Source organism: Arabidopsis thaliana, chromosome 3, assembly GCF_000001735.4.
Source record: "Arabidopsis thaliana chromosome 3, partial sequence".
Taxonomy (NCBI): domain Eukaryota; kingdom Viridiplantae; phylum Streptophyta; class Magnoliopsida; order Brassicales; family Brassicaceae; genus Arabidopsis; species Arabidopsis thaliana.
The window spans coordinates 11,176,352-11,200,707 of record NC_003074.8 but is presented as its reverse complement, the minus strand read 5'-3'; the positions used below and the strand labels follow the sequence as shown (position 1 = coordinate 11,200,707).

At 32.4% G+C, this 24,356-nt stretch overlaps 3 protein-coding genes and 4 pseudogenes across 10 annotated transcripts; 2 read left to right on the top strand and 5 right to left on the bottom strand.

Moving 5' to 3' along the window:
• Positions 1-1,716: 1,716 nt before the first annotated feature.
• Positions 1,717-2,181, top strand: AT3G29252 (annotated as a pseudogene). The gene has a single exon.
• Positions 2,182-5,536: 3,355 nt separating this feature from the next.
• SDR4 (NAD(P)-binding Rossmann-fold superfamily protein) lies at positions 5,537-7,319 on the top strand. 3 transcript variants are annotated; one of them, NM_001339015.1, is made up of 2 exons: positions 5,537-5,881; positions 6,173-7,319. In NM_001339015.1, the coding sequence occupies exons 1-2, from the start codon at positions 5,760-5,762 to the stop codon at positions 6,939-6,941; spliced, it is 891 nt and encodes a 296-aa protein (NP_001326150.1). In that variant the 5' UTR covers positions 5,537-5,759; the 3' UTR covers positions 6,942-7,319. The 3 variants fall into 3 exon arrangements, with proteins under 3 accessions (NP_001326150.1, NP_189570.3, NP_001118737.1); NM_113849.3 differs by having other exon boundaries at positions 5,715-5,887; positions 6,173-7,049; NM_001125265.2 differs by having other exon boundaries at positions 5,811-5,881; positions 6,173-7,048.
• Positions 7,320-7,663: 344 nt separating this feature from the next.
• AT3G29240 (PPR containing protein (DUF179)) lies at positions 7,664-9,445 on the bottom strand. 2 transcript variants are annotated; one of them, NM_113848.2, is made up of 3 exons: positions 9,105-9,217; positions 8,784-8,976; positions 7,722-8,648 (listed from the first exon to the last, which is right to left on the bottom strand). In NM_113848.2, the coding sequence occupies exons 2-3, from the start codon at positions 8,926-8,928 to the stop codon at positions 7,840-7,842; spliced, it is 954 nt and encodes a 317-aa protein (NP_566847.1). In that variant the 5' UTR covers positions 8,929-8,976; positions 9,105-9,217; the 3' UTR covers positions 7,722-7,839. The 2 variants fall into 2 exon arrangements, with proteins under 2 accessions (NP_850648.1, NP_566847.1); NM_180317.3 differs by having other exon boundaries at positions 7,664-8,648; positions 8,784-9,445.
• A 67-nt stretch (positions 9,446-9,512) lies between these two features.
• On the bottom strand, positions 9,513-12,138 carry AT3G29230 (Tetratricopeptide repeat (TPR)-like superfamily protein). The gene has a single exon (NM_113847.2). It carries the CDS (start codon positions 11,903-11,905, stop codon positions 10,103-10,105), a length of 1,803 nt encoding a protein of 600 aa, NP_189568.1. The 5' UTR covers positions 11,906-12,138; the 3' UTR covers positions 9,513-10,102.
• A 567-nt stretch (positions 12,139-12,705) lies between these two features.
• On the bottom strand, positions 12,706-13,883 carry AT3G29225 (annotated as a pseudogene; the record flags this gene model as incomplete). The annotated part of the gene is made up of 1 exon: positions 12,706-13,883.
• A 553-nt stretch (positions 13,884-14,436) lies between these two features.
• AT3G29220 lies at positions 14,437-15,030 on the bottom strand (annotated as a pseudogene; the record flags this gene model as incomplete). The annotated part of the gene is made up of 1 exon: positions 14,437-15,030.
• Positions 15,031-20,735: 5,705 nt separating this feature from the next.
• On the bottom strand, positions 20,736-23,418 carry AT3G29210 (annotated as a pseudogene; the record flags this gene model as incomplete). Its single annotated transcript has 9 exons — positions 20,736-20,954; positions 21,037-21,099; positions 21,206-21,262; positions 21,353-21,460; positions 21,544-21,666; positions 21,748-21,780; positions 21,889-22,263; positions 22,357-22,820; positions 23,076-23,418.
• Between the last annotated feature and the right edge of the window lie 938 nt (positions 23,419-24,356).

The window sequence follows — 24,356 nt, the reverse complement described above, 5'->3', positions numbered from 1 at the left end:
TTATTTCTAATGGCATATCTATGTAATTACTTACAAAAATTAAAGTTACATTTAAAATGTACTTCCCAAATAATATAGTAGGATTATAAATAATATAAATTAATTAAAACATTTAGCTATTGTATCATAAATAACATTATACACTTTTCTATGCACATTATAATTTATACACTACAATATCTTTCACTAAAAATGTATTCCAGTCATTTCTTAAAATATGAAATCCCGCATATATATGCGGGTCAGAATCTAGTAAACACACACATGAGATAAAAGATGAAGGAGCTTTGCCACACATTTGTAGACTGGATTCAAAAAAATAATTTTTATTATCGGAAAAAGCCAACAACAATATATGTGTTCATGGTGAAAGAATAAACCCAGACTGCAAATTTGGCTTTGCTCGCACCCACAAAAAAAGGAAAACCCGTTTAAGCAACCAACAACAGAACTCCCACCAAATCAGTTAATTAGTGGCTGGCCGATAATCGTCGACTGTACGCATTCAATAGCACAGAAGAGCTATATGAATCGAGACCACTAAGGCCCACAACCACTGGAATTACATGTAGGCGAAGTAGGATGATGGAGGTGAATTTTTAAAAAATATTACAGATTTGAGTTAAATAGATATCAAAATGTGAAGTTGGAAAGATTGGCGAGTAAGATTCCGAGAAAGAAAACGAAGGGGATGAATTGGAATTTGGAAGGAGACGAAAGAGGTAAAACTGAAATGTCATTAATTGATTTATTATGTAAAAGTTGGAGCAAATTATGTTTAATTACTTTTAATGATCTTTTTGTAAATACATGAAAATATATGCTGATGTATCAACTGCTGGAGTGTTGAGGTGTCATGTTGTGGGAGAGAGTTAGGCTTCTTTCATATATATGATTAGATTAGATAACAGATGACCCCTTTTTTCATATTATAATAATAGGTATACGTTAGCGAGGATAACGAGTTCAAATTATAAATGTGATGAAATAGATTATGAGTCATTGTGTCGAATCGCACGATTATTAAATTATAATGCATATTGCATGTATCATTTCAATTATGCAAATTCAACACATCATATCGCATTCGGATCTGTTCCAAGTCATCTAAATTTTAATAGTATAGTGATAAGTTTTTGTTTAAGTATCAATATTATGTTTTTATATTTATGTATATACGTTTTAATCAAACAACATTGTCAACTAAGAGATAAAATATTGGATTAAAGCTTTTGGGGATTTGGTTGAATTTCCCTATTTTAGGTTTTTTTGAGTTATTTATAAATATAGAGCAATCTTCTCTTTTATTTTATTTTTGGACGATATATAAAGTTTTGTTGGAGGTAATTATACTCTATAATTAAAAGTCTAGATTTGTACATCCTTAGGCTAGATATCAAAGCAATTAGTTGAGATATTGCATTTGATTATATATATTCAATTAAGAAAACGACAACAATGTTAATTTGATGGATTTAATTAGTAAGAGCATTAGAAACGCGCGTTGAAGTAAATTAAATGTTAAATGCACAATTCTTGGTTATCTTCAACATTATATATCCGTTGAAATCCCTAAAAAAAGGATACATTCAAATAATAGTGATGTACATGTAAAAGTAAGAATACAACAAAACAATGTCGGGGCTAAGGGAAGTTTTTCATCTCTCACAACTTCATACGTTGATTCATTTTTTTTTTTTTTTAATTTACTTGTCTAATATATATATATAGAAGATTGGATGGCACGATCGTAATTATAACAGGCAGAGCTTGTGGGATTGGAGCTGAAGCGGCTAAGTTGTTCACGGACCATGGAGCTAAAGTGGTCATCGTTGACATACAAGAAGAGATTGGTCAAAACCTCGCTGTTTCGATAGGGCTAGACAGAGCAATTCTTTACCGTTATGATGTAACCGAGGAGACGGATGTTAAGAATGCCGTTAAGTTCACCATTGGAAAGCTTGACATTCTCTTTAGTAACGTTTGATTGTTCTTAACGCTTATTCTAGAGTAGCTAACTAGAAGATGATCTTAGAATAATAAATTTGACATAAAGGTGCACTTATTATTTGAACATCTTATGTGGCATAAGTAGCTATTCTCATACAATAGTGGTTTAGATACTTTTTGTTAAACATATTGAACCTAAACGTTAATGCTTGTTTGATATTAGGAATTTAGAGACGATAATTGGAATTCTAATTATTAGACATAGATAGTCCATACAGACTTGATTATAGTTTTTTTTAATAAGAGTTCTAGAACGGTTCCTTATAATTCCTAACAATATTGCTAAATCTGTAATTATGATATATTCTCAGCACTTCCTGAAGCCTAACGCTTCATCCATCTGAATTTACTTCAATTTAAATTGTTTTTTTTGTCTTATTTTACAACTTTTCTGTTTTACCTTAATTCAAACAACATATAAATCTATTGTAAAATTTGACTCTAAAGTGCTACAACAATTTCTTATTTGAGAAAGGGTCTTTTGGCAATTTGACCCATATCAAAATTCTCTAAGTAAACCTATGTAGAATAAAAAAAATGATTTGAAAACGAATAAGTTTAGGAGAGAAAAAGAGTACCAAAATGTGATGCAGAATAGTTGAATTGCCATGGTATACGTATGGAAATGAGTATAGAAGGTTTTTGAACATTAACTTCATTGATGAGACTCAATGATGAGGGCTAATGGATAAAGTTGTGGGATTTGGTTTGAGTTTGGGATGTTGTGAATATATGCAGACATATGCATGGTGGTACACCTTGATGCAGTCTGTTAAGCATATAGATTCTGATTTGAATGATCAATGAAATGTCTTAGATAGGATGGGAGTTTCTGCGTTTTAAAACTTCTTTCAGGGATTAAATTTTTGTTTTGCTTGAGGGCAAGCAAAAGGTAAGTCTAGAGGAGTTAATATATCATGGTTTTTAACCGTGATATAAGCATTTGTTTGTAGAATCTTTTCTCTCTTTTGTATCTTTTCGAGTCTTTGTAGGTTCAGGTACGCTATTGGCGGACTTTCGAGTATTTGGAGCATTGTAGCTATGAAGAGCACCTCTGGACGTATCAGAGGTGATTTTTTCTATCGACACCCTTGTGGTGTCGTTCGACACGCATTGCGAACACAAGTCTCCCACGTGTTATAACAAGTCTTGAAGAGTTGTATATTTGTCCCAATAAATCTACTATTTGCATTAAAAAGTCTCCGGAAGTATTTTAGACTATATTTAGGATTTTTATGGTTATTGTTTAGAGCTATGCATTATTTTGGAGAAAGATTTTGTACAAAACTTGGAGAGATGAATGAGACTTTATCACAGAAGATCCTTAACTCCTTTACTCTATCTTTGAATCTCTTGATGCAATTTATTCAGATTCTGATTCGTGTTTCATTGATTATGTCTGAGTAATCTACTTGTTAGGTTTATGAATTTTCCAAGGTTTTGAATGAATGGTTAAACTGAACAACCTGTTATCTTCACCAAGATTTGATTTAATTATTTGTTCTAGATTGATCATCCAGAATATTGCCTATATGATAATTAGTTGATACGAGAGTGTAATTGATTCTTCAAATAATCTTAGGTAAGAAAAATAACTAATCGCAAAGAGATATGGTTTAGGAATTTTTTGAACAATCAAACTTGATTGTTAATGCTTGTCTAGCTAATCTATTAAATTTTCAAAGAAATTTGGAATTCTAGTTTAGGCATAAATTATTTCTGCAACGAAAATTGATTAATTTTACAATTTAAGTGTATGGTCTATTAGGTATATTGTTGCACATCGGAAGTTGAATAGGATCTTAAGTGGTATATATAAGATATGGGCATCTCCACCTATCGCCAATTGATTTTAGGTTGGAAGCCAACAATCTAATATGATATCAGAGCCCGATCCGCACATACTCAACCTAATCCACATCGGTCAGGCTCAATATTAGGCCCGCTGATCCATGCCCGAACATATCGAGATCAATGGCTAGAAGAACCATCATCTCGAAGGGGCGTATTAGAGATATTGTCTCACATCGGAAGTTGAATAGGATCTTAAGTAGTATATATAAATATGAGCCTCTCCACCTATCGTCAATTTGTTTTAGGTTTTTAGAAATGTTGCTCTGATACCATATAGAGGCTGAATATTTCTTATATTTGATAGAGTGTGAAACTACACATATATATACAGAAGCGATGAAGTAATTAGGGTATTAGTAAAATAATTACATTTAAAACCCTTATATATCTAAGTACAGTATAACCTCCATAAATTAATACTCGATAAATTAATAACCTCTATAAATTAATAAATTCTTCCGGTCCCGAGTTGGGACCAGTGTAAAAATTGATACAAATCGATAAATTAATAAGATAATAACTTTTTCGAAAATCTTATATAAATATATGGTCCCATCAATATTATAAATTAATAATTATGTAAATTTACCAATATATACATATATATATATATATTAATATTATATGTAAAATATTTATTGAAATATGATTCTAGTATTATTTTTTCTTCAATTTCTATTAATTATTTGTAGAGTTTAATTCTAATATTTTTATTACGTCGAAAAAACTTTTTATTATTTTTGAAACTTAATAATTGTTTTTTCCTTGTAATTAGTTTTAGAAAAAATGATTAATTATAAAGAAAAACTACTTTTATATCAAAGTTTTGTAAAAAAAATACAAAATTTATAAAATCTCTTTATAAATTAATAATTATTAATTTATCGATAAATTAATACCTCTCTAAATTAATAAATTTTTTCGGTCCCAACATTATTAATTTATAGAGGTTTTACTGTATTAACGTATACCTTTATATGGTCCTTAATTAAAACCTATCTGTTGTTTTATTTGCAACTCTGATTTACTGAAAGAATTTCCTTAAGTCTAGCGCCTTCTTCCACAGAACCAATTTAATTACTTTATTATTGTAATTTTAATATTGGAAATTTTTGTTTAGTTTTATTCGAAAGCCAATAATTTGTTGTATGAACTATGTAAAATTTGATTCCTAAATATTACATTCGATCTTTTTTGATTCCTAAATATTACATTCGATCTTTTATTCGAGAGAATATTTCATAGGGATAATTAAAACCCATATCATACATATAGCGTCGTGACAACTACCGTGACAGTGACCTCGACAATTGGTAACAGTTTGATTCTCATAATTAGGGTCAATGACTATCAACCCAATTATTATTCTTCAAACACGTAAGCTTAGCTGGAGCCGTGGAAGGCACGCACAAAAGATATTGTAGATGTTGACAAGAACGTATCAGTACAAATCGTGCCAAGTTTTGTTGAATTTGTTTTCGACATGAAAGTATTGAAATTTGAGAAACTTTTGATATAATTCTTTCTTTTTTAACCAAAAAAGAAAAATTTTGATTTCTTTTAAATAGAGTAACCAAATGTAGCTAGTAAAATGATCGATAAAATTATGTAATTTTGTAACCAATAAGGAAGAAGCAGATCATGGCCACTCGCATATCCCGTCAATAGCGGACATAATATGTTGACTTGACTATATAGCATCGTTAAACCCATGTGAAACTTCTACTTAAACTATTTATGCATTTATACGATCATATTTGTGGGCTCTTGTTTTATAGTAAAACTATATATTATAGATGCTGACAAGTGACAACAATATATAAGGTTTGCTGGACAAGGATATGGAGTTTAATTATTAAGAGCGTGAGGAACGTTGAATTATATTTAAATGGTAAATGCCAAAACTCTTGGTTATATTTAACATTATATATCCTTTGCAATCCCTCAAGAAGGATACATTCAATTTTTGGTGGTCTTTTCAAAAGTGGAAATACAACAAAACAATGTCGGGACTTAGGCAAGTGTTTCATCTCTTACAACTTCATTTTTTGTTTGGCTATGAACTCGTACAACTTCGTTTTTTTAGTCTTATTTTTTGCTATAAACTCTTACAACTTCATTTTTATAGTTTTATGTTTTGCTATAAACTCGTACGACTTCATTTTTTTTAGTTTTATTTTTTGCTATAAACTCGTACGACTTCATTTTTTTTAGTTTTATTTTTTGCTATAAACTCTTACAACTTCATTTTGCATTCATTCATACGTTGATTAATAATATACTTACTTGTCTAATATATATACCGAAGATTGGATGGCAAGATCGCAATTATAACAGGCGGAGCTAGTGGGATTGGAGCTGAAGCGGTTAGGTTGTTCACGGACCATGGAGCTAAAGTGGTCATCGTGGACATACAAGAAGAGCTTGGCCAAAACCTCGCCGTTTCGATAGGGCTAGACAAAGCAAGTTTTTACCGTTGTAATGTAACCGACGAGACGGATGTCGAGAACGCCGTTAAGTTCACCGTTGAAAAACACGGAAAGCTTGACGTTCTGTTTAGTAACGCCGGGGTCTTGGAAGCGTTTGGAAGCGTTCTTGATTTGGATCTTGAGGCGTTTGATCGAACGATGGCGGTTAACGTTCGCGGTGCGGCTGCGTTTATCAAACACGCGGCACGTTCGATGGTGGCTAGTGGTACTCGTGGCTCCATTGTATGTACGACGAGTATTGCGGCAGAGATAGGTGGTCCGGGACCTCATAGTTACACGGCTTCTAAGCACGCGCTTCTCGGGCTGATCCGATCAGCGTGTGCTGGACTGGGGCAGTACGGTATTAGAGTCAACGGTGTTGCACCGTATGGGGTTGCCACGGGGATGACTAGCGCCTACAATGAGGAAGCGGTGAAGATGCTTGAAGAATATGGTGAAGCCCTAGGGAATCTCAAAGGTGTGGTGCTTAAAGCTCGCCACATCGCAGAAGCAGCTTTGTTTTTGGCTTCTGATGATTCGGTTTATATTAGCGGTCAGAATCTGGTGGTTGATGGTGGTTTTAGCGTCGTTAAGCTCATGACCACGTGAGAAACAACTAAAAAATGAGGGCATAGACTCTCTTGACACTTTCATTTTATTTCTTGAATAAAAATTGAATTTATAAGTACTTTCGATCATTGTGTTGTATGTTAGGCTCTTGAGTTTATATAAACCTTGAGTTTAATAGTTTACTTTTTCTTTTAGTTTCTCAATTCTATATATATACTCTTGTTGTTTTAGCTTCTTTTCTTATGATTTAGCTGATATGCACTTTGAATAATGTCCGATTGTGTTTCTCTCATTGTAATCGCTCAACTCCGTAATGACGTATTTGGTGCACAAAAAAATAGGCAGTGTTTTCAAATTTACTTAGACAAAAATAAAAGATATTTATAAGACTATTCAGCCGTCTGAATCTATATTGATGACTCTATTTTTTAACTAAGAAATCCAATTGAAGTTGCACGCAACCTCATACAACACGAAATATTTGTTAGATTTTGACTTTTTGAGATTTTCTTAGTAACCAATATAATCCATCTTCTAAAGTTGATGGACTCGTTACTTGCACAGTACTCGCCTTGAAAAAACAAATACCCGTAATAGACAAGCCGGGTAAAGAGTCACAAAATTTGAAGACTCGCAAGTACAAGGCAAGTATCAAGTACCAAAGTTGTATATGCTTCGTTTGAACATGATAAAACCATTTTTTTGTTTTGACAACCAATGGCATTGTGACTATCATTATACATTACAGTTTAGAAGATGGAGTAATTATTAAGGTTCATATGTTTTTCTTAATCTCCTTGTAATTATTTTTAGGCTATTAAACGAGAAACAAACAAATATAAATTAGTGATGGATGTTTAATACATACAGTACATTGATAAACCATACACATAGTCATACCATAAACCATTAGTGAAATGCAGTACAAAAACAAGGTTTAGATAACAGAGCCCGTTTGAGGCCCAATAAGCCCAAGAACCTCATCCCAAAGACCATGACTTTGGACAGCTGAACCAAGCTCAACAACAGTGGAGCTACAAGCAGCAACAGTCCAATACCCTCCCAAGATCTCTGCTTTTAACTGCTCTTTTTCCCAACCACAATACCCATCAAAGAATCTAAGCTCACTTCTTCCAACCAAATTCCTCTTCACCATCTCTGCAGCCAATCCTACACTCTCTCTCGTTCCATAGTACAATCCTTTCATCACTTGTCTGAATACTCCGCTCTTACCAACCTCGTTGTCTCCACCACTCCTTGGACTCACCAAGAACAACCCTTCTTCCAAAGGTCCACCAAAGAAGAGTCTTTTGTCTGAAAACGTTCCTGCCATGTCTAATATCGTTGACTTGGTCTCCTTAATAGACATCAGAGATGGACGGTTTAGGATGACTCCTATAGGACCTGAGGGTCCAACAGAGAGGAGGAGGATCACCGTCTTTTCGAAGATGTGGACACCGTCTAGCTTCTCTGTGGCGATTAGGAGGCAGCCTGTCTCTGGCTCATGGATCTTGTGTGCCCATTTGCTTCCAATTGTGATCAGTGAGGACGATGATGGCTGATAGTCCACCACCATGTCCGGGTTAGACCACGAGGGCTGATCCTTCTCGGACGTTGCAGCTTGTTCCCCTGCAACAAGCCTTGCCCTGAACTCCCTCCAATCAGCATCTGATGTAGAATTGTTGACACAATCCTTGAAGAGATCAGCATCATCTTCCAGTGGCTTCCATGAATCCGAAAGAGAACCTACTCAAACCAAAATGCTCTCATCAGCTACAATAATTTCACTCAAGACAGGCAAATTCCCAAACCAAGACATGTTATTGCGATACTCAGGCCATTCTTATAGATCAAAATGACCATGAAAGAGATCTTACTTACAATTTACAGAGATCGGAGAAGCAACCTTCCTGGTAACAAATTGGCCAGAATTTCTCTTGGGGCAAGTAAAGATTCTCGCTTTGATGAACGGGACAAGCTCTTTAACACCAGAGATTGATCTTGAGGTAAGAAAACAAGCATCCATGTTACCTTCTCTCTTTCTCTTTTTCTCTGACTCAATTCACTTTAGTTCCTATGAAGAGAAGGTAGAACAGAAAAATAACATCTAAATATAAGAGAGTGGAGAACTGTGAACCACAGGCTGAATGTATTAAGTTCTAAAGGGGTCGTCCTAGTCAGAGGAATGGGCAATGGATATACCGTAACCTTTAAGGTGTTGATGTATTTAAAGATAAACATTTCCATATGCCTTTGGATTTTGGATAAGAGACAAATCTTTTATCACCTTTTTTTTGATGATGTGTAACCCTAGTGGCCACTCAAGGTTTGCCTCTGCAGTTACTTACCCACTCCTGTGGAAAAAAAGCACGTATAATTACTACATCCACCAACTAGATAAACTTCATCCCCATAATCTCTAATCCTCTATCTCTCTTTTTTTTCTTACGTGAATCAGTAAAATTTGGATCATTCATAAAAGGGTCTTAAGAACAAGTGAATGACCATTATAACGGGTTTAGACTTTTTTTTTGGTATGATCAAAGTCATCTATTGTGGATGGAACAAATCAAGGAAGCACTATTGGTGGTCCTCTTTTCTCCATTATTTTATTACTATTTCAATGGGAATATCACTACAAAAAGGAAACTTAAGAGATCAACTCAACATCATTAAGACATTGATTCTTGTAATAAAATAAACCCCACGAGTTTTGTTCTAATTTGACCATCTAAACATCATTCTAAATAACTAGTTGGTTCATCCAAAGGTAACATCACCAGCAATACGTCATCACACTGACGTCCAATGATAATACATCACCGACAATACATCATCAGTGGAATTTTCACGAAGTCACAATATTACTCACAATGAGGTTATGTGGGAGTTTGAATGTCTTTGGTCCTGCCTAGTCTTCTCTTGTTACTGTCATCTTCAAGGTTGGTCACAGAACCTGTTATTGGATTAAGAACCAGAAACCCCATGTCTGGAGACGGGAGTTAGTATTGCAAAATCAAATTGATCTCAAGATTTATAAATTATGCTCTATATACAGTACTCGAACTCGTTACAAGGATAAAACCATCTTTGTGTTCCTTTGGAAAATGAACTACAAATTTTTGGCCTAGGCCACAGTGCTGATGCTCACAGCCTATAATCGATATAATACCTAATGATCTGGACATAAACTAAGCAGTTTATCGAACAGCAACCAGCTCACCAGGATCTGGAGGTTCAATTAAACTACCAAGCATCTGATATATTTGATCAGATTTTGGGTGTGATTTGTCGAACACTGTAAATTCATGTATCCCATCCTCCAATTCAACCGAACTAGCTCCAGATGGTTTCTCTACTCCCATACTCTTCATCTTTGATCTTATGTCAGCAACTCCTTCCCAATCCTCTGCTGCTGCATAAATATTTGACAGAAGCGAATAGTTTCCAGGATCACAAGGGTCTAATTTAACCAGATTATCCAGAACTTCCTTAGCAATATCCACCTCGTTATGCATCCTGCACGCTCCAAGAAGAGCACCCCAAATAACAACATTGGGCTCCATTGGCATTGTTTGGACAACCTTTATCGCTTCCTTTAACCGCCCTACTCGACCTAATAGGTCAACAAGACAACCATAGTGTTCAACTTGTGGAACAAGATCATATACTTTCTCCATTGAGTAGAAGTAATCTATTCCTTCATCAATGAGACCCGCGTGATTACAGGAACACAAAACAGCAATAAACGTGACTTTATCAGGCCGAATCCCTTCCCTTCTCATTCTCGAAAAAAGCTCGATTGCTTCCTTTCCGTGGCCATGAACGCCAAGACCATGAAGCATAGTGTTCCAAGACACGAGATCCTTCTTGGGTATATCGTTAAACACATCAAACGCTTTCTTTAGGTTACCACATTTTGCATACATATCAAGTAGTGCATTCAACACATAAGCATTCGAACCGAGATTAGACCTTTTCAGTATGGAGTGAATCCTCATTCCTAAACTGAGCAAACCAGACTCAGTACAAGCAGCCAAGATACTAATCACAGCCGCAGCATCAAATTTCAATCCTGAAGCCACCATTTGGTCAACTAATCTATCAGCCTCCTTCAAAAGCCCCTTCTCCGCATACCCAGCAATAATTATCGTCCAAGTGACAACATTTTTAGCAGGCAATGGCATTTTATCAAACATAACTCTAGCCATTTCCATATCCCCAGCTTTACTATAACCCATAACCATCGTCGACCAAGACACAGTATTTCTCTCAGGCATCTTCTCAAACAACTCAAACGCTTTACTCATCTCTCTACACCTAGCATAACCATCCAACATAGTATTCCAACTAATCAAATCCCTCTGAGGCATTTCATCGAACAGTCTCCGTGCATCTCTCAATTCCCCAGCTTTCACTAACCCACCAAGCATCGAATTCCAAGACACAGTATCTCTTTCACTCATCTTCTCAAACAACTTCATAGCATCTCTAACACCCAAACCACCACATCTAGAATAACAATCAATGAGAGCATTGGGTACATAAATATCAGAAGAAAGCCCCAATTTTTCTATATGATTATGCATCATCTTCACCACAGGTAACCATGATTGACCAGAACAAGCTTTAAGAAGAAACGGGTAAGTGAAATTATCAGCAAAAAGACCAAATCTTTGCATCTCTGAGAAAACGAAGAAAGCTTGATAAGGCTGAGAGTTCTGGGCATGAGCTCTAATCAGAGAATTGCAAAGATGAACATTTGGTTCTTGAACCTGATTAAAAACCCTAACAGCTAAATTCGTTTGACGACAGAGAGAAAGAGCAGAGATTAGCTTCGGTGCTATGTGTAGATCTTCATGAAGGTTTCGTCGGATTATCTGAGCGTGAAGCTGTTTCACTTGGTTTAGATTAGCGCATTTGGGAAGGTCTTGGAGTCTCTCTTCGAAAATTCTCCGGGAAGAGACCCAGGAAGGAGCTCGAACAGGTAGTGATGACGTCATTGTCAATGTCGGATCCAGTGGAGGTAGTGTGTGGATTAAGATTTGAAGAAGGGAATTAGGGTTCGCATTATGAAGAAGAAGAAACAGAGAAAAAGTGTGATAAGTAAACTTCTGGTTCTGGATATTATCCGCGGCATATGTTCAAACGAATCACAACTTCGGCTACTAATAAGGCCTGCGAATTTGACCCGAACCGAGATTTTTGTTTTGTGGTTCAGTTTCGGGTTTTTACGGCTGAGGGATCGGTATTCTTTTAATTTGGATTCGGTTACCTAAAACTTTTGGTTTGGTTCGATTTGTGTTGAATAAATGGGGTTTTCGGGTAATTTTTTTTAATCTACATATATATTTTTGCAGTAATTTGTGAAATAAATCTTAGAGTTGAAATTTATTTACAAGAAATACCATTAACATTAATTATTATTAATAAACTAATATTTCTAATTACTAGCATTTTCTTATCTAATATATTTTCATAAATTCTAATTACTTCAAAAAAAGAAAATTTAAGACATTATTAATATTATATTTTATTAAAAGATAAAAATTATAGTTATTTATAATTATTAAACATTTAGAATATTTAACGGAAACACGTTTATAATATTTATAATATGTAAAATCTTAAACAATTAAATAATTATTATTAAGAACTTTAAATTGATTTGAATTATAAGTTTTTTAATAAGTGTATTATTAAAAAAAATGTTTTGTTTTACCGAACGGGATAAGATGGTAGGACGGGTTTATAATATTATATCATATGAACTTTATAAAAATTAGATAACCATTTGAAAGAAAACTTTTAAATTGATTTGAATTATATATTTTTTAAATTAAAGTATTATTAAAACAAAAATAACAAAATAATATTTAATTTCACTGAAAAACAATAGCCCCGCGGTGTACCGCGGGTTATAATCTAGTAGTATGAATAAAGCTGCAGCATGTAATATAGCATATGACCTCATATAGAAATCGAGAGTTTTGTTCTCAATGTTAACGGTGTAGCAATAAGTTGCAACCGTTTAATTAATAATTCGGCCATGTCATTTTGTGTATGAACATGAGGGACCGGACGCTCTATATCGATTCCCATCGATACACAATAATCGTTAAAGGCTTGCGAAGTAAATTTCCCAACAATATCAAGTCTGGCTTTCTTTATGGCATAATCAAGAAATTGTATCTTTAACCTGATTATTTGGACAATGAATCTTGCGAAAACCATGTTTCGTGTAGTCAAAAGACATACATGTAACAATCTACTAGATGCGTTAATTAATACCATAAAATATCGAAACAGCCTGCAGGGTGGATGGATTGGCCCATATATATCATCATGAATTCTCGACAAGAATTCAGGTCTTTCATTCCCAATTTTAGTTGGCGATGACCTTATTATGATTTTTTCTTGAGAACATGCTTTACATGAAAACTCACCAGATTTAAATATTTTCTGGTTTTTCAATGGATGACCATTAGAATTTTGTACATTTTTTTGCATCATTACTGAACCACGATGTCCAAGTCTTTCATGTCATATTTTAAATGTACTAGTAAACTCATTCGAGTAATTGTCACTGAAGTTTACTGTGACATTTAATGCGATTATATTTATTTTTATGCAATATAATCTGGAGGATAGCATTGGCAAATTTTCTAATATATATTGCCTCTCGGATTTTATGCCATCTTTATTCATAGTCTCTATATGATATCCATTAATTTGGATATCTTTGAAACTTATCACTATGAGACTTGGGGGAATATAATGCATCATTTACTTTAAAATGAGTTCTCCTTAGCATTGTAAAATTGGGTTCGCCAAAACCTAATATTATCTTTGCATGACTATATATAGTACTCATGCTTCTAGCGGAGTCTTTTTTTCTAGAGAGGAGAAATACTTTTTATTTTTAAAGATAGTGTGCGTAGAAGCAATGTCCGCCAGACATATATCTTTATCCTCAGTCTCGTATTTTGACATTTTTCTAAGATAAAATATTTAATCATTAATACTTTGACATAGATTATTCATATGTCATAATATAATAAAATAAAAACATTATCCCAGAAAACAAAAACATCTATAATACTTGTCATAATTATACATATAGTTATAATATATTACATTAATTTTCTCGTTGTCATGATCAATCAAGAAAATCTGCCATATCAAAATGAGTATCATCATCTTGGCCTTTAAAAGAAGGTCCTGACTCATCACATATGAGATTAGTTTCAACATGTCTTTCTTTCTCCTTTTGCGAAGCTTGATACAGATCGGCTAAATGTTTTGGTATACGACACTTCTGGTACCAGTGTCCTTTCATACCGCATTTGTGGCAAGTGTCTTCAACATGCCTTTTCTTAACTAGGCCAACATCATTCACTTGAATGTTTTTGTTAGTTTCTTTCGTGTTGCAATCATTGGGATGGAAACTTCTTCATTTTCTTCGGCCACGACCACGACCTCAACAACATCTGGGTCCTTGTTAATTATCATCACCGGATGAAGCAACATTCACTTATAAGAGTAGAGCTAATCCAGGTGAACGAGATAAATGATTCACCATCACGAGCTCATTATTTTGCTCAGTATCCAAAAGGACTTGCATCAAATCGGAATAACGAGTATATCCTTTGGCCCGATATTGTTGTTGAAGGATTACATTTCCAGGATGAAAAGTGGAGAGCGTTTTTTCAATCATATCATAATTTCTCACTTTGTCACCACATAATATCATCATGGAGGTGATTCCGAACATGGCGGAATTGTAACCACCAATACTTTTGTAATCCAAAAACCGAAGATTTAGCCATTCATGTTTGGCTTTTGGCAAAATCACATATTTTTGATGATCGAAACGATCTTTAAGTGATTGCCGTAGATCCACATTATCTTCTCTTGTAATGTATTCATTTTTTAAATGGTCGTGGAGATGGTGATGTAGAAATATCATGGCTTTAGCTTTGCTCTCATCTGATATCGTTTCAGATACATCTATGGTTTTAAGAAGCTCATTTGATCTTAGATGCATCTTAACATCAGATGCCCATATCATATAATTCTTGTCAGATACATCAAGGGCAACGACATCGAACTTAGCCAGATTTGACATGATTGTTTATATAAATAATAATCATTCAATTATTAAGCCATTTATTGTATTTTAAATAGGTATAGCAATTATTCAATTAAGGAGGAGACATAATCTCATACTCTGAAAATAACATATATAATTTTATATGAATGAATAAAAATAAATTTAATATAATTTAAATGTTACCTCAAAAAATGCTTGAATAAATATATAATCGGTCGATTAGACAATCACCTGGAGAGACGATCGCGCTGATGACGTGTCGAAAATATAACGCAAAAATAAATAATATTATTTTAATAACAAAGAAAAGTGGACGAGAGAATAATGTAGAGAGCGAGAGAATTATTGCTCTTCTTCTTATATCATATGACTAACAACGAACAACCATATATATACGAACAAAAGACTTGGTGAGGAAGTTTTGAGCTTGGGGAGGAAGACTCTTAATGGCTAAGTCTTATATAAATAAAATCAAAAACTAGATGGATAATCACTGATGATTATATGTTTATAACATAATTAATATTATCAACAATAGTTATCAAACAAAGATTTTATCATGTGTCATGTTTTAATGGGTTTTTTTTTTTTTGGTAAAGATGTTTTAATGGTTTTTATTCAACATTGATCAATCATCTTTATATCTAAAGGGATTTAATCAATGTTGTATATTTTCCATTCAAATAATTTTTAATCAATAATTTTAGTGGTAAAAGAAACAATACAACAGTAAAAATAAATGGGAAAAATGTCGAAAAAAGTTTGAACTTTCAAATTTGGGATGAAAAAGGCATAAACTTTCAAAATACCATAAAAATCCTAAACTTTGCTTTGACTTTTTGATAAATGACCAACTTTCGTTGACTAGGCCATTTCGGGCATGACGTTAATTTTCCGTTAACAGAACGATAACAGAGTTCACTTTCCGTTAACAGGCTTCGTTGAACCAAACGACGTCGTTTTAAATTCACTAAAAAAAAAGAAAACTGAGCACTTTTGGGATCGAACACGTGACCAATTAAAGGATATAACAGACTTGCAACCATTGAGACACGACATGATTATGTTGTAATAGCAAACAATAATTTATATATACAAGTTACCCGAAATAACAAAAGTTAAAAATCTTTTTGTGTATATACAATATAAACAAAAAAAAATCTTTGTTACATATAAATATACACCCAAAAATCTTCATGAAAGATATATACAAAAATATTTATTGTGTATATATTGATATATATATATATATACATATATAAATCTTAAATTATTATTTAAAAAAGTTAATTACATAGACATAAAAGAATATATAAGCAATAAATATTTTTATGCGTATATTTGTAATAAAGATTCTTTTGTGTATATTTATACGTAATAAATATATTTTTATGTATATATTGTATATACACATAAATATTTTTTTAGTTTTGTTATTTTAGGTAATTGTATATATAAATTTCTCTTTGCTATCATAATGAAAATCATGTTGTAGCTCAATGGTTGCAAGTTCAATAAATTCATCATCTGGTCACGGGTTCGATCCCTAAAGTGCTCAGTTTTCTTTCTTTTTTTAGTGAATTCAAAATGACGTCGTTTGGTTTTATGAAGACTATTAACAAAAAGTCAACTCTGCTATTGTTCCGTTAACGGAAAATTAACATCATGCCCAAAACGGCATGTTCAACGAAAGTTGGTCATTTTTCAAAATGTCAAAGTAAAGTTTAGGATTTTTATGGCATTTTGAAAGTTCATGCTTTTTTCGTACCAAATTTGCAAGTTCACGATTTTTTCGACATTTTTTTTTACTTTTGAAAGATAATTTTACTTACAACGTTATTAATTATTATTTTTATTAAATTTTATTTTTGTTATGAAGTCGTCCATCTTTATCTAGTATAAAATTAACAGAGAGTGTATTATGTAACTAAGATTTTTGTTTATGGCAAAAAAATTATTGTATAATTATATATGCAAAAAGTTGACCAAAAAATTAATATATTTAAGAAAATAACATAATCAAACTTTTTATACCAAATTTTGTTTATAATATTTAATGGGTTATATCGTTAATTTACAACTAAAAAAGAAACTAGTTAAAAAGGTTATTTAGAAAAAACAAAAAGAAGAAAATGTGTTAAACTTGTCAACTGCTTGTTTAAATATGATAATTAAATAAAAAATGTAAAAGCTTCTCTATCAATTTCATTATTTATATCTATTAATATTATAAAGTTTTATCGATCCTCCACACCTAGACCATAACAAATTTACTTATTAACTTTAATGGAAAATGCAGATCAAGCGGATAAAGCAGATAAAGCGGATCATGTAGAACAAGTGTGGATCTAGCAGATATGAGAGTTTAAATGATTTGTTGAATGGTGAATGCGTATCAAATATTTCTATAACAAAAAACAAATATTTTACATAATATTTCATTTGTATTTATGCAATTTTAAAATTATTAAATATTTAAAATTATTAAATATTTCAACATACTTATTAAAACATTAAATAGATATTTACTTCAAATACTCAATAAATAATCATCTTTGACTAGGAGTCATTTTGAAACAGTTTTGGGTCTGAAATTTTTTTAAAAAATCAAATATATTTTTCAATTAAACTCTAACTATGTAAAATTTAGAAAAACTCTAACTATTCTAAATCCTTATATTTTATTACACATTTTAATTTTACAAACTCAATCTTATTGATGATTTTTTAATTATAATTAGTAACAAACACACTTATTGTATACTTCATTTATTATTCAGAAGAAAAAAATTATATCTTACATATTCAATTTTGCGATACAATTTAACTATATATTTCATCATAATAAACTCGATTTTAATTCTACATACTTCATCTTAAGTGATAACAATTTTGATATAGTAATACTATGATCTCAACTTGATGAAACTTAAACTTCATGAAAGATCAATAAATAATTATCCCCTGGATAGAGGTTCCGCTCCTAAAAATCAAAGAGTCTTGTTTGGTGGGTATTGCCACATGACTTAATACGACTACTCCCTCGGAAATAAGACGCAATAATAGAACGCACAATATAGAGTACTCCCCTGCTTTTCTCTGGTTTTCAAAGGCCTTTCACTCCTTACTCGGTCGTTCAAAGCTGACAAGAGTCCTCATTTACCATACGTGCACTATTTAGCTAAGCCTACTTAGATCACGTTTTATTTTTCTATTTTATATTGGATGATTCCCAGGTACATAACTGATTTCGGCCAATCCTTACTCGACAACTCCGTCCTTTCTTAGTCTTTTCGTTTGCAATCAAACTCCATAAAACACAATTTCCGCCACACTTTTTTCCCAAAACAAATTATCCTTAAACCGTTTAAACTCGTCATCAATTTCTCCATATTTCAGAATATGTAACACCTTCACTTGGTTCAGAGGCATGAACACATTTCTTTGGTAACCATTCAGATCATGAAGAAGTATCAATCAATAAATATATGTGAAAGATTAACCTCAAATAAATAACAATAACAAAGTATGCTTAATATTAAAAAAAACTAAAAATTATTTTGGAAAACAAATATTGTTTATAATATAGTTTTACTATATGACGTAGTCTCATAAGTTAATCTTACCTCATATTAAACTAATTTGAAATGTGTTAAACTTAATAAATAGAACATAAAAATATAATACTATTCTTATCAAGTATCAGACATTTATTCTTATTAGTCATTTTCCTCAAATATTTGGTGTTTTCACTTATAAATATATGCATTAAACTTCTTAGAATAAACCATAAGTATAACTATAATTATATTCTTATCAAGTATTCAAAAAATTATTCTGATAAGTTAACTACTATTTTCAAATTTTTGTGTTTCCATTTAGTAAATAAAAACACTATTGCTTGTATAATTTCTTAAATTCTTTTTAAAATTTTAAAGAAAAAGTAATTCTTCTTATTTTAGAATTATTGATGCTTTTTTTTTTGTGGTCCCACCACATTCAATAATCTCTATTAAAAATGAACATTTTCTTTTTTATTACCAAAAAAATAAAAGTAAATAATTGAATGACATGTTTTGTATTTTGAATAATTCACTCTAATGCCCTTTTCTCAATGCCCTTTTGCAACTCTACCCTTTTTTCCTATTTTCATTTCTACTCTTTCTAATACTTTTCTCCCCAAATTACCCTTAATGAGCTACCCACAGACCTAATTCATTTCTCCACTCTCTCTCTTCTTCCTCCATCGGAAATTGTGAATGCCGTTGAATCCCATGCCGTCGGAAATAGTGAGTTTACTCGCCGTGAAAACCCATCTTCGCCGTCGTAAGTAGAGCTGTGTGTAGCCGTCGAATCTCTTGCGTTTCCCAGGTTTGATTTTATAATGTTAGCTTAAATCTTCGATTTCGAATTGGTTTATTCGATTTTTGTTGTTGATTATGTGAATTCGTTATTTGAATCCTGATTCAATCGACAGTTTGACATTTGCTTCAGCTTCGAATTTGAATTTTGTTTGAGATTTGATGATTGAATTTGTTTCTAAAATCCTTGTAAATTTGTTAATACCTTTTGAATTCGTTATACTGTTTCGTGATAGATTTGCTTATGTGAATTTGTTATACTATTTCGTAATAGATTTTGGTTATGATTTAGTGTTTACCTCTTTTACATATGCTTTCGTGATAGATTTATGTCACTTACGCTTTAAAACGATTTGTAAACCATGTTAACCACTTTTCAAAGCTTTTAAAATCCCTTGTAAATTATTCTATGCTACTTACTTACGCTTTAAAACGATTTGTAAACCATGTTAACCACTTTTCAAAGCTCTTAAAATCCTTTGTAAATTATTCTATGCTACTTACTTATGCTTTAAAACGATTTGTAAACCATGTTAACCACTTTTCAAAACTTTTAAAATCCCTTGTAAATCCCAGCATTTTCCTTTGATACAGAAAGGAGCCAATATGCACTTGGTTTCTTCCTCTATTATCAGCTTACTGATTTCTTCAGACTGAAACTGAAATCCCTCTTTGTTATCCAAAAACTCCATGTATGACTCATCAATCACATTTAAGAAAGACGATCCAACAAATACAACTGATTTGTTTTTGAATAATTCTGGATTGCTTTCCTTCCTCGTTTTCATCAACTCCAAAGCTGCATCAACATGCTAAACACAACAAAAATAAAAATTATCATATTAGAAAACCCCTTTAAAAACGATTGTAAAAAATGCAAACCCTTTTTAAAATACCTTGTAAATCATTCTACGCCACATACTTATGCTTTTTAACGATTGTAAATCAAATTAAACACTTTTAAAAGCTTTTAAAATCCCTTGTAAATCATTCTATGTCACTAAGTTCTGCTTCTAAAACGATTGTTAATCAATTAAACCCTTTTAATAGCTTTTAAAATCCCTTGTAAATCAATCCTTACCACTTTCTAATCCGTTAAAAACGATTGCAAGTCATGTAAATCCTTTTTAAAATACCTTGTAAATCATTCTTTACCACTTTCTAATCTTTTAAAATTGTTTATAAACCATGTAACCCTTTTTAAAATCCCTTTGTAAACCACTTTGTATCTACAATATTTTCCGCGATTGATAGTGGCCTACAACAACAAAACAGTCAACAATGATGCTTCTTCCATTATTAAAAAAAACTCACTATCTTACTAATAAAACTCACTTGTTTTTCCTTGACTTCTTCCATTCAGGCCAATTTCTCAAGTCTTGTGGCATCAACTTTCGCAAATGGATGCAAAATTGGATGCTTCTTCTTCTCAGTTGTGAAAGGTGCTTGAGTATGAATGGAAGGAACCGTACCCCGCTTACTCTTTCTTTGCGGAGCGGGCTGAAAATCATCATTGTCGCCATCATTATCAGCGTTATCACCATCATTGCCAATAATTTTCCTTTTCTTATTTTGTGCCTATCAAAAAGAATAAAAAAAACAGATGTTTAAAATACCTTATAAACAAAATTTTCAAAATCATAATAAATTAGATACTAACCTCTTTCCTTGTTGGAACATCAACATCAGCACTATCAACTTGTTTCTGCCTCTTTCTCGGCACCTAGAATAGTAAAAAACACCAATTAAAAGTACTTTTAAAATCCCTTGTAAATATCATAACAAGACAATTGACAAATTTTAAAAACAGTACTGTTGCAAATACTAACCTGTTTTCTTGTTTTAAGATTATCCTCAGCATGAACACTTGGTTTAACTCTCTTGTTCTGAAGTTGCATGAAAGATAAACTTTTAAAGATTTGAAAAAAATATTATAAACACTTGGTTAGATAATACAAATTTTTTTAAATGCTAACCTCATTTCTTCCTCTCCTAACTCTCTTCTTATCCTTTTGAACATCCAGACTTTCTTCAGACAAAATATTGAAATTTGGTGTAGAGGATCGTGGAGTAGGAGACTTATCCTTGAAAAGATAACAAAATGTAAAATTATAAAAAGGATACTAATCATTTTTGTAAGACTTTTAGAGATATAAGATTACTGTACTTTTGATGATTCTTCAGCTACTTCAACACCAACATCACGTTGGGCGTTTTCATCATCACCCGGATAGCTCCCATACTGTGTGTTTGGCTCTCGGATTGAATCTTCAAATGATTCATTGTCATTCTGCAACAAAATAAAAACAATAAGTCAATCATTAATATAATTAGTAGACCTTTAAAATAGCTTGTAAAGATTTTCAATTACCTCTACTTTTCTTTCTAGTCCTCCTTCTTCAGCCTGCGAAAAAAAAGAGTACATTGTAAAGGCTTACTACGTATTTAACCTTTAAAATACATTGTAAAATCTTTCCTTTCAAATAGCTTTTAAAGAAACATTTACAATTACCTCTAGTCGTCTTTCTAGTCCTTCATCTTCTTGTTTTCTTTCTTCATCTTCCTCAGATCTCTGATTATTCTTTTCCTCCATTCTAATGTCCAAAATCCTCTCAATCAGCTCGACTCTCATGTTAAGATCTTCAAAGATTGTCAAAATCCTGTCAAGCTTCTCGCTATCAGATATTTTGTTATTGATTTTGTTTTGACCTACTTCTTCAAGGGCAGCACAAACATCAACGCATCTTGTATTCCATTCAGTTTTCTTCAATCTGCAGCCCATATTAACAAGTCCCAAAATATGTTGGAATTCTGTTTCGTCTGTGTGGAAATCAGGAACTAAAGACTTGAATTCTTCTGAGTTTCCAATAATTGTATTCACCTCCATCTGCGAAGATACAATAACATTACAAATCTTGAGAAAGCAGAACTTCAAATCTAAAAACCATTTTAAGAATTCTGTAAATAGACAAAAGCTTACCTCAGAAACATCATTTACAAGGTTTACGACCTTGAAAAACTCTGGAGTAGTAGTGCTTTTCCACTTCAATATCAATGGAGATTCAGATTGGAATTCCTTATCTTTAACTCCATATGTTGCACCAAATGCTGGAACTGCGCTCAACACCCATATTGTTAGCGCGAGTCCAAATCCTCTCAAATCATATTTCTCTTTTGCCCAAGTTTTCTCGTCCATTCTCAGAATTGAATTTGATAGAACACTGAATGCTTCTTTACCCCACGGTTGGGCTGTGTACATCTCAAAATCGGAAGCATGCTGCAATCTTGGCAAAGGTATCTTCTCTTTTCCATATGGTGTCAAAAGAATTCCTTCAGTCAACACTACTGCAGCAAGACACAACTTTTCTTCATCTTCAACAGCAGGTTCACCTTCCTTAGGTTTTAAAAACAATCGATCTTCGAGATCACCAAGAGTATAGGATCCTTTACTAGCCCAAAAGTATGGTTCTTTTACAGGATCCCTTGTAAATCATTATCTGCCACTAACTTATGCTTCTTAAACGATTGTTAATAAAGTAAACCCGTTTTAAAAGCTTTTAAAATCCCTTGTAAATTATCTATGACACTTACTTATGTTTTAAAAACAATTGTAAGCTACGCAAACAGTTATGCAAATGCCTTGTAAATTATTCTACGACAGTTAATTAAGCTTTAAAAATGATTGTAAAACTTTATTACCTGTTGTGAGATAGAACTCTCTCAAGGAGAAATGGATAGGTTGAGAATCAACTCTAAACCAAAGAGTTGATCCTTTTGTTTTCACTCTCTGCTGCATGAGATAGTGAAAGATTTTCCCAGAAAATCTGATTCCCTTCTTAGCCTTCATTTTTGGTCCCAATTCAACTACAGGACCAAGAAACGAACTTCTAATCTTCTGAAATAAACACTCGCCTAAAGCTTCCTCTACTTTACTAACTAAATTCCAATCCGAGTATTGTTGAACGGTTCCCAGTGCAATAGATTCATCACCTTCTCTGTAGATCTGTTCAGGCAATGTAAGGATTTCACTCTCTGAATCCATCTGCAAAACATGTTATGAAACATCGTCAGATCTACTATAAAATCGACTATAAAATCGACTATAAAATCGATTATAAAAACGGTTACCGTCGGATCTATCGATATCTCTGGGGATTGTTTGCGTCGTAGAGAAATGATCTGAATCAATCAGCGAAGAACAGGTTTATCGGAGAGGAAATTCGTCGGCGATTTTGGGGTTTCTCGGAGAGAAAATTCGTTGGCGATTTTGAGTGAAATCGGAGAGGAAATTCGTCGGCGATTTTGAGTGAAATCGGAGAGAAAAATTCGTTGGCCAAAACGAAGAAGTTTGTGCCAAAACGAATTTGATTGTGAAACGAATGTGAAACCTAATCATTCAGTAAGGGTAAGACAGTCATTTGCCATATTAGAAGGGGTAGTTTTAAAAATGGCCTTCAGAAAAGGGCATTTTTACAAAAAGTTATTAGAATAAGGGCAGTTTTGCAAATCTCTCTTGTATTTTTCTATTTATGTGGATGAATACACATCATTTTTTACATGTTCCAAAGTTGAAAATGCATAAGAGATTAGTGAAAGAATCGAAGAAATACATTAAGGTAAATTTACGTCTACTCTTCTTATTCATAGCTTATTTATAAATTCTTACAACTATATATATATATATATATATATATATATGCAATTAATTATATTTTAGTATATCTAATTTGAATAATAGTATGAATATGTTTAATAAAGGAGTAATAATAAGGAAAAATATGAGATTAATTATTATGGGATTAAAATAAAATATAACATGAGTATATGCTTTAACTTGATAATAGAAAACAATTTTGGTTTTAGATAAGTTAGTATTACTTTTTATTTTTGGATTTGTAAGTATGAGCAGATGCTTTATAGATATTTGAATGAATAATTTGTTTAACTTGTTTTTTCACTATAATGTTGTTTTATAGAGTT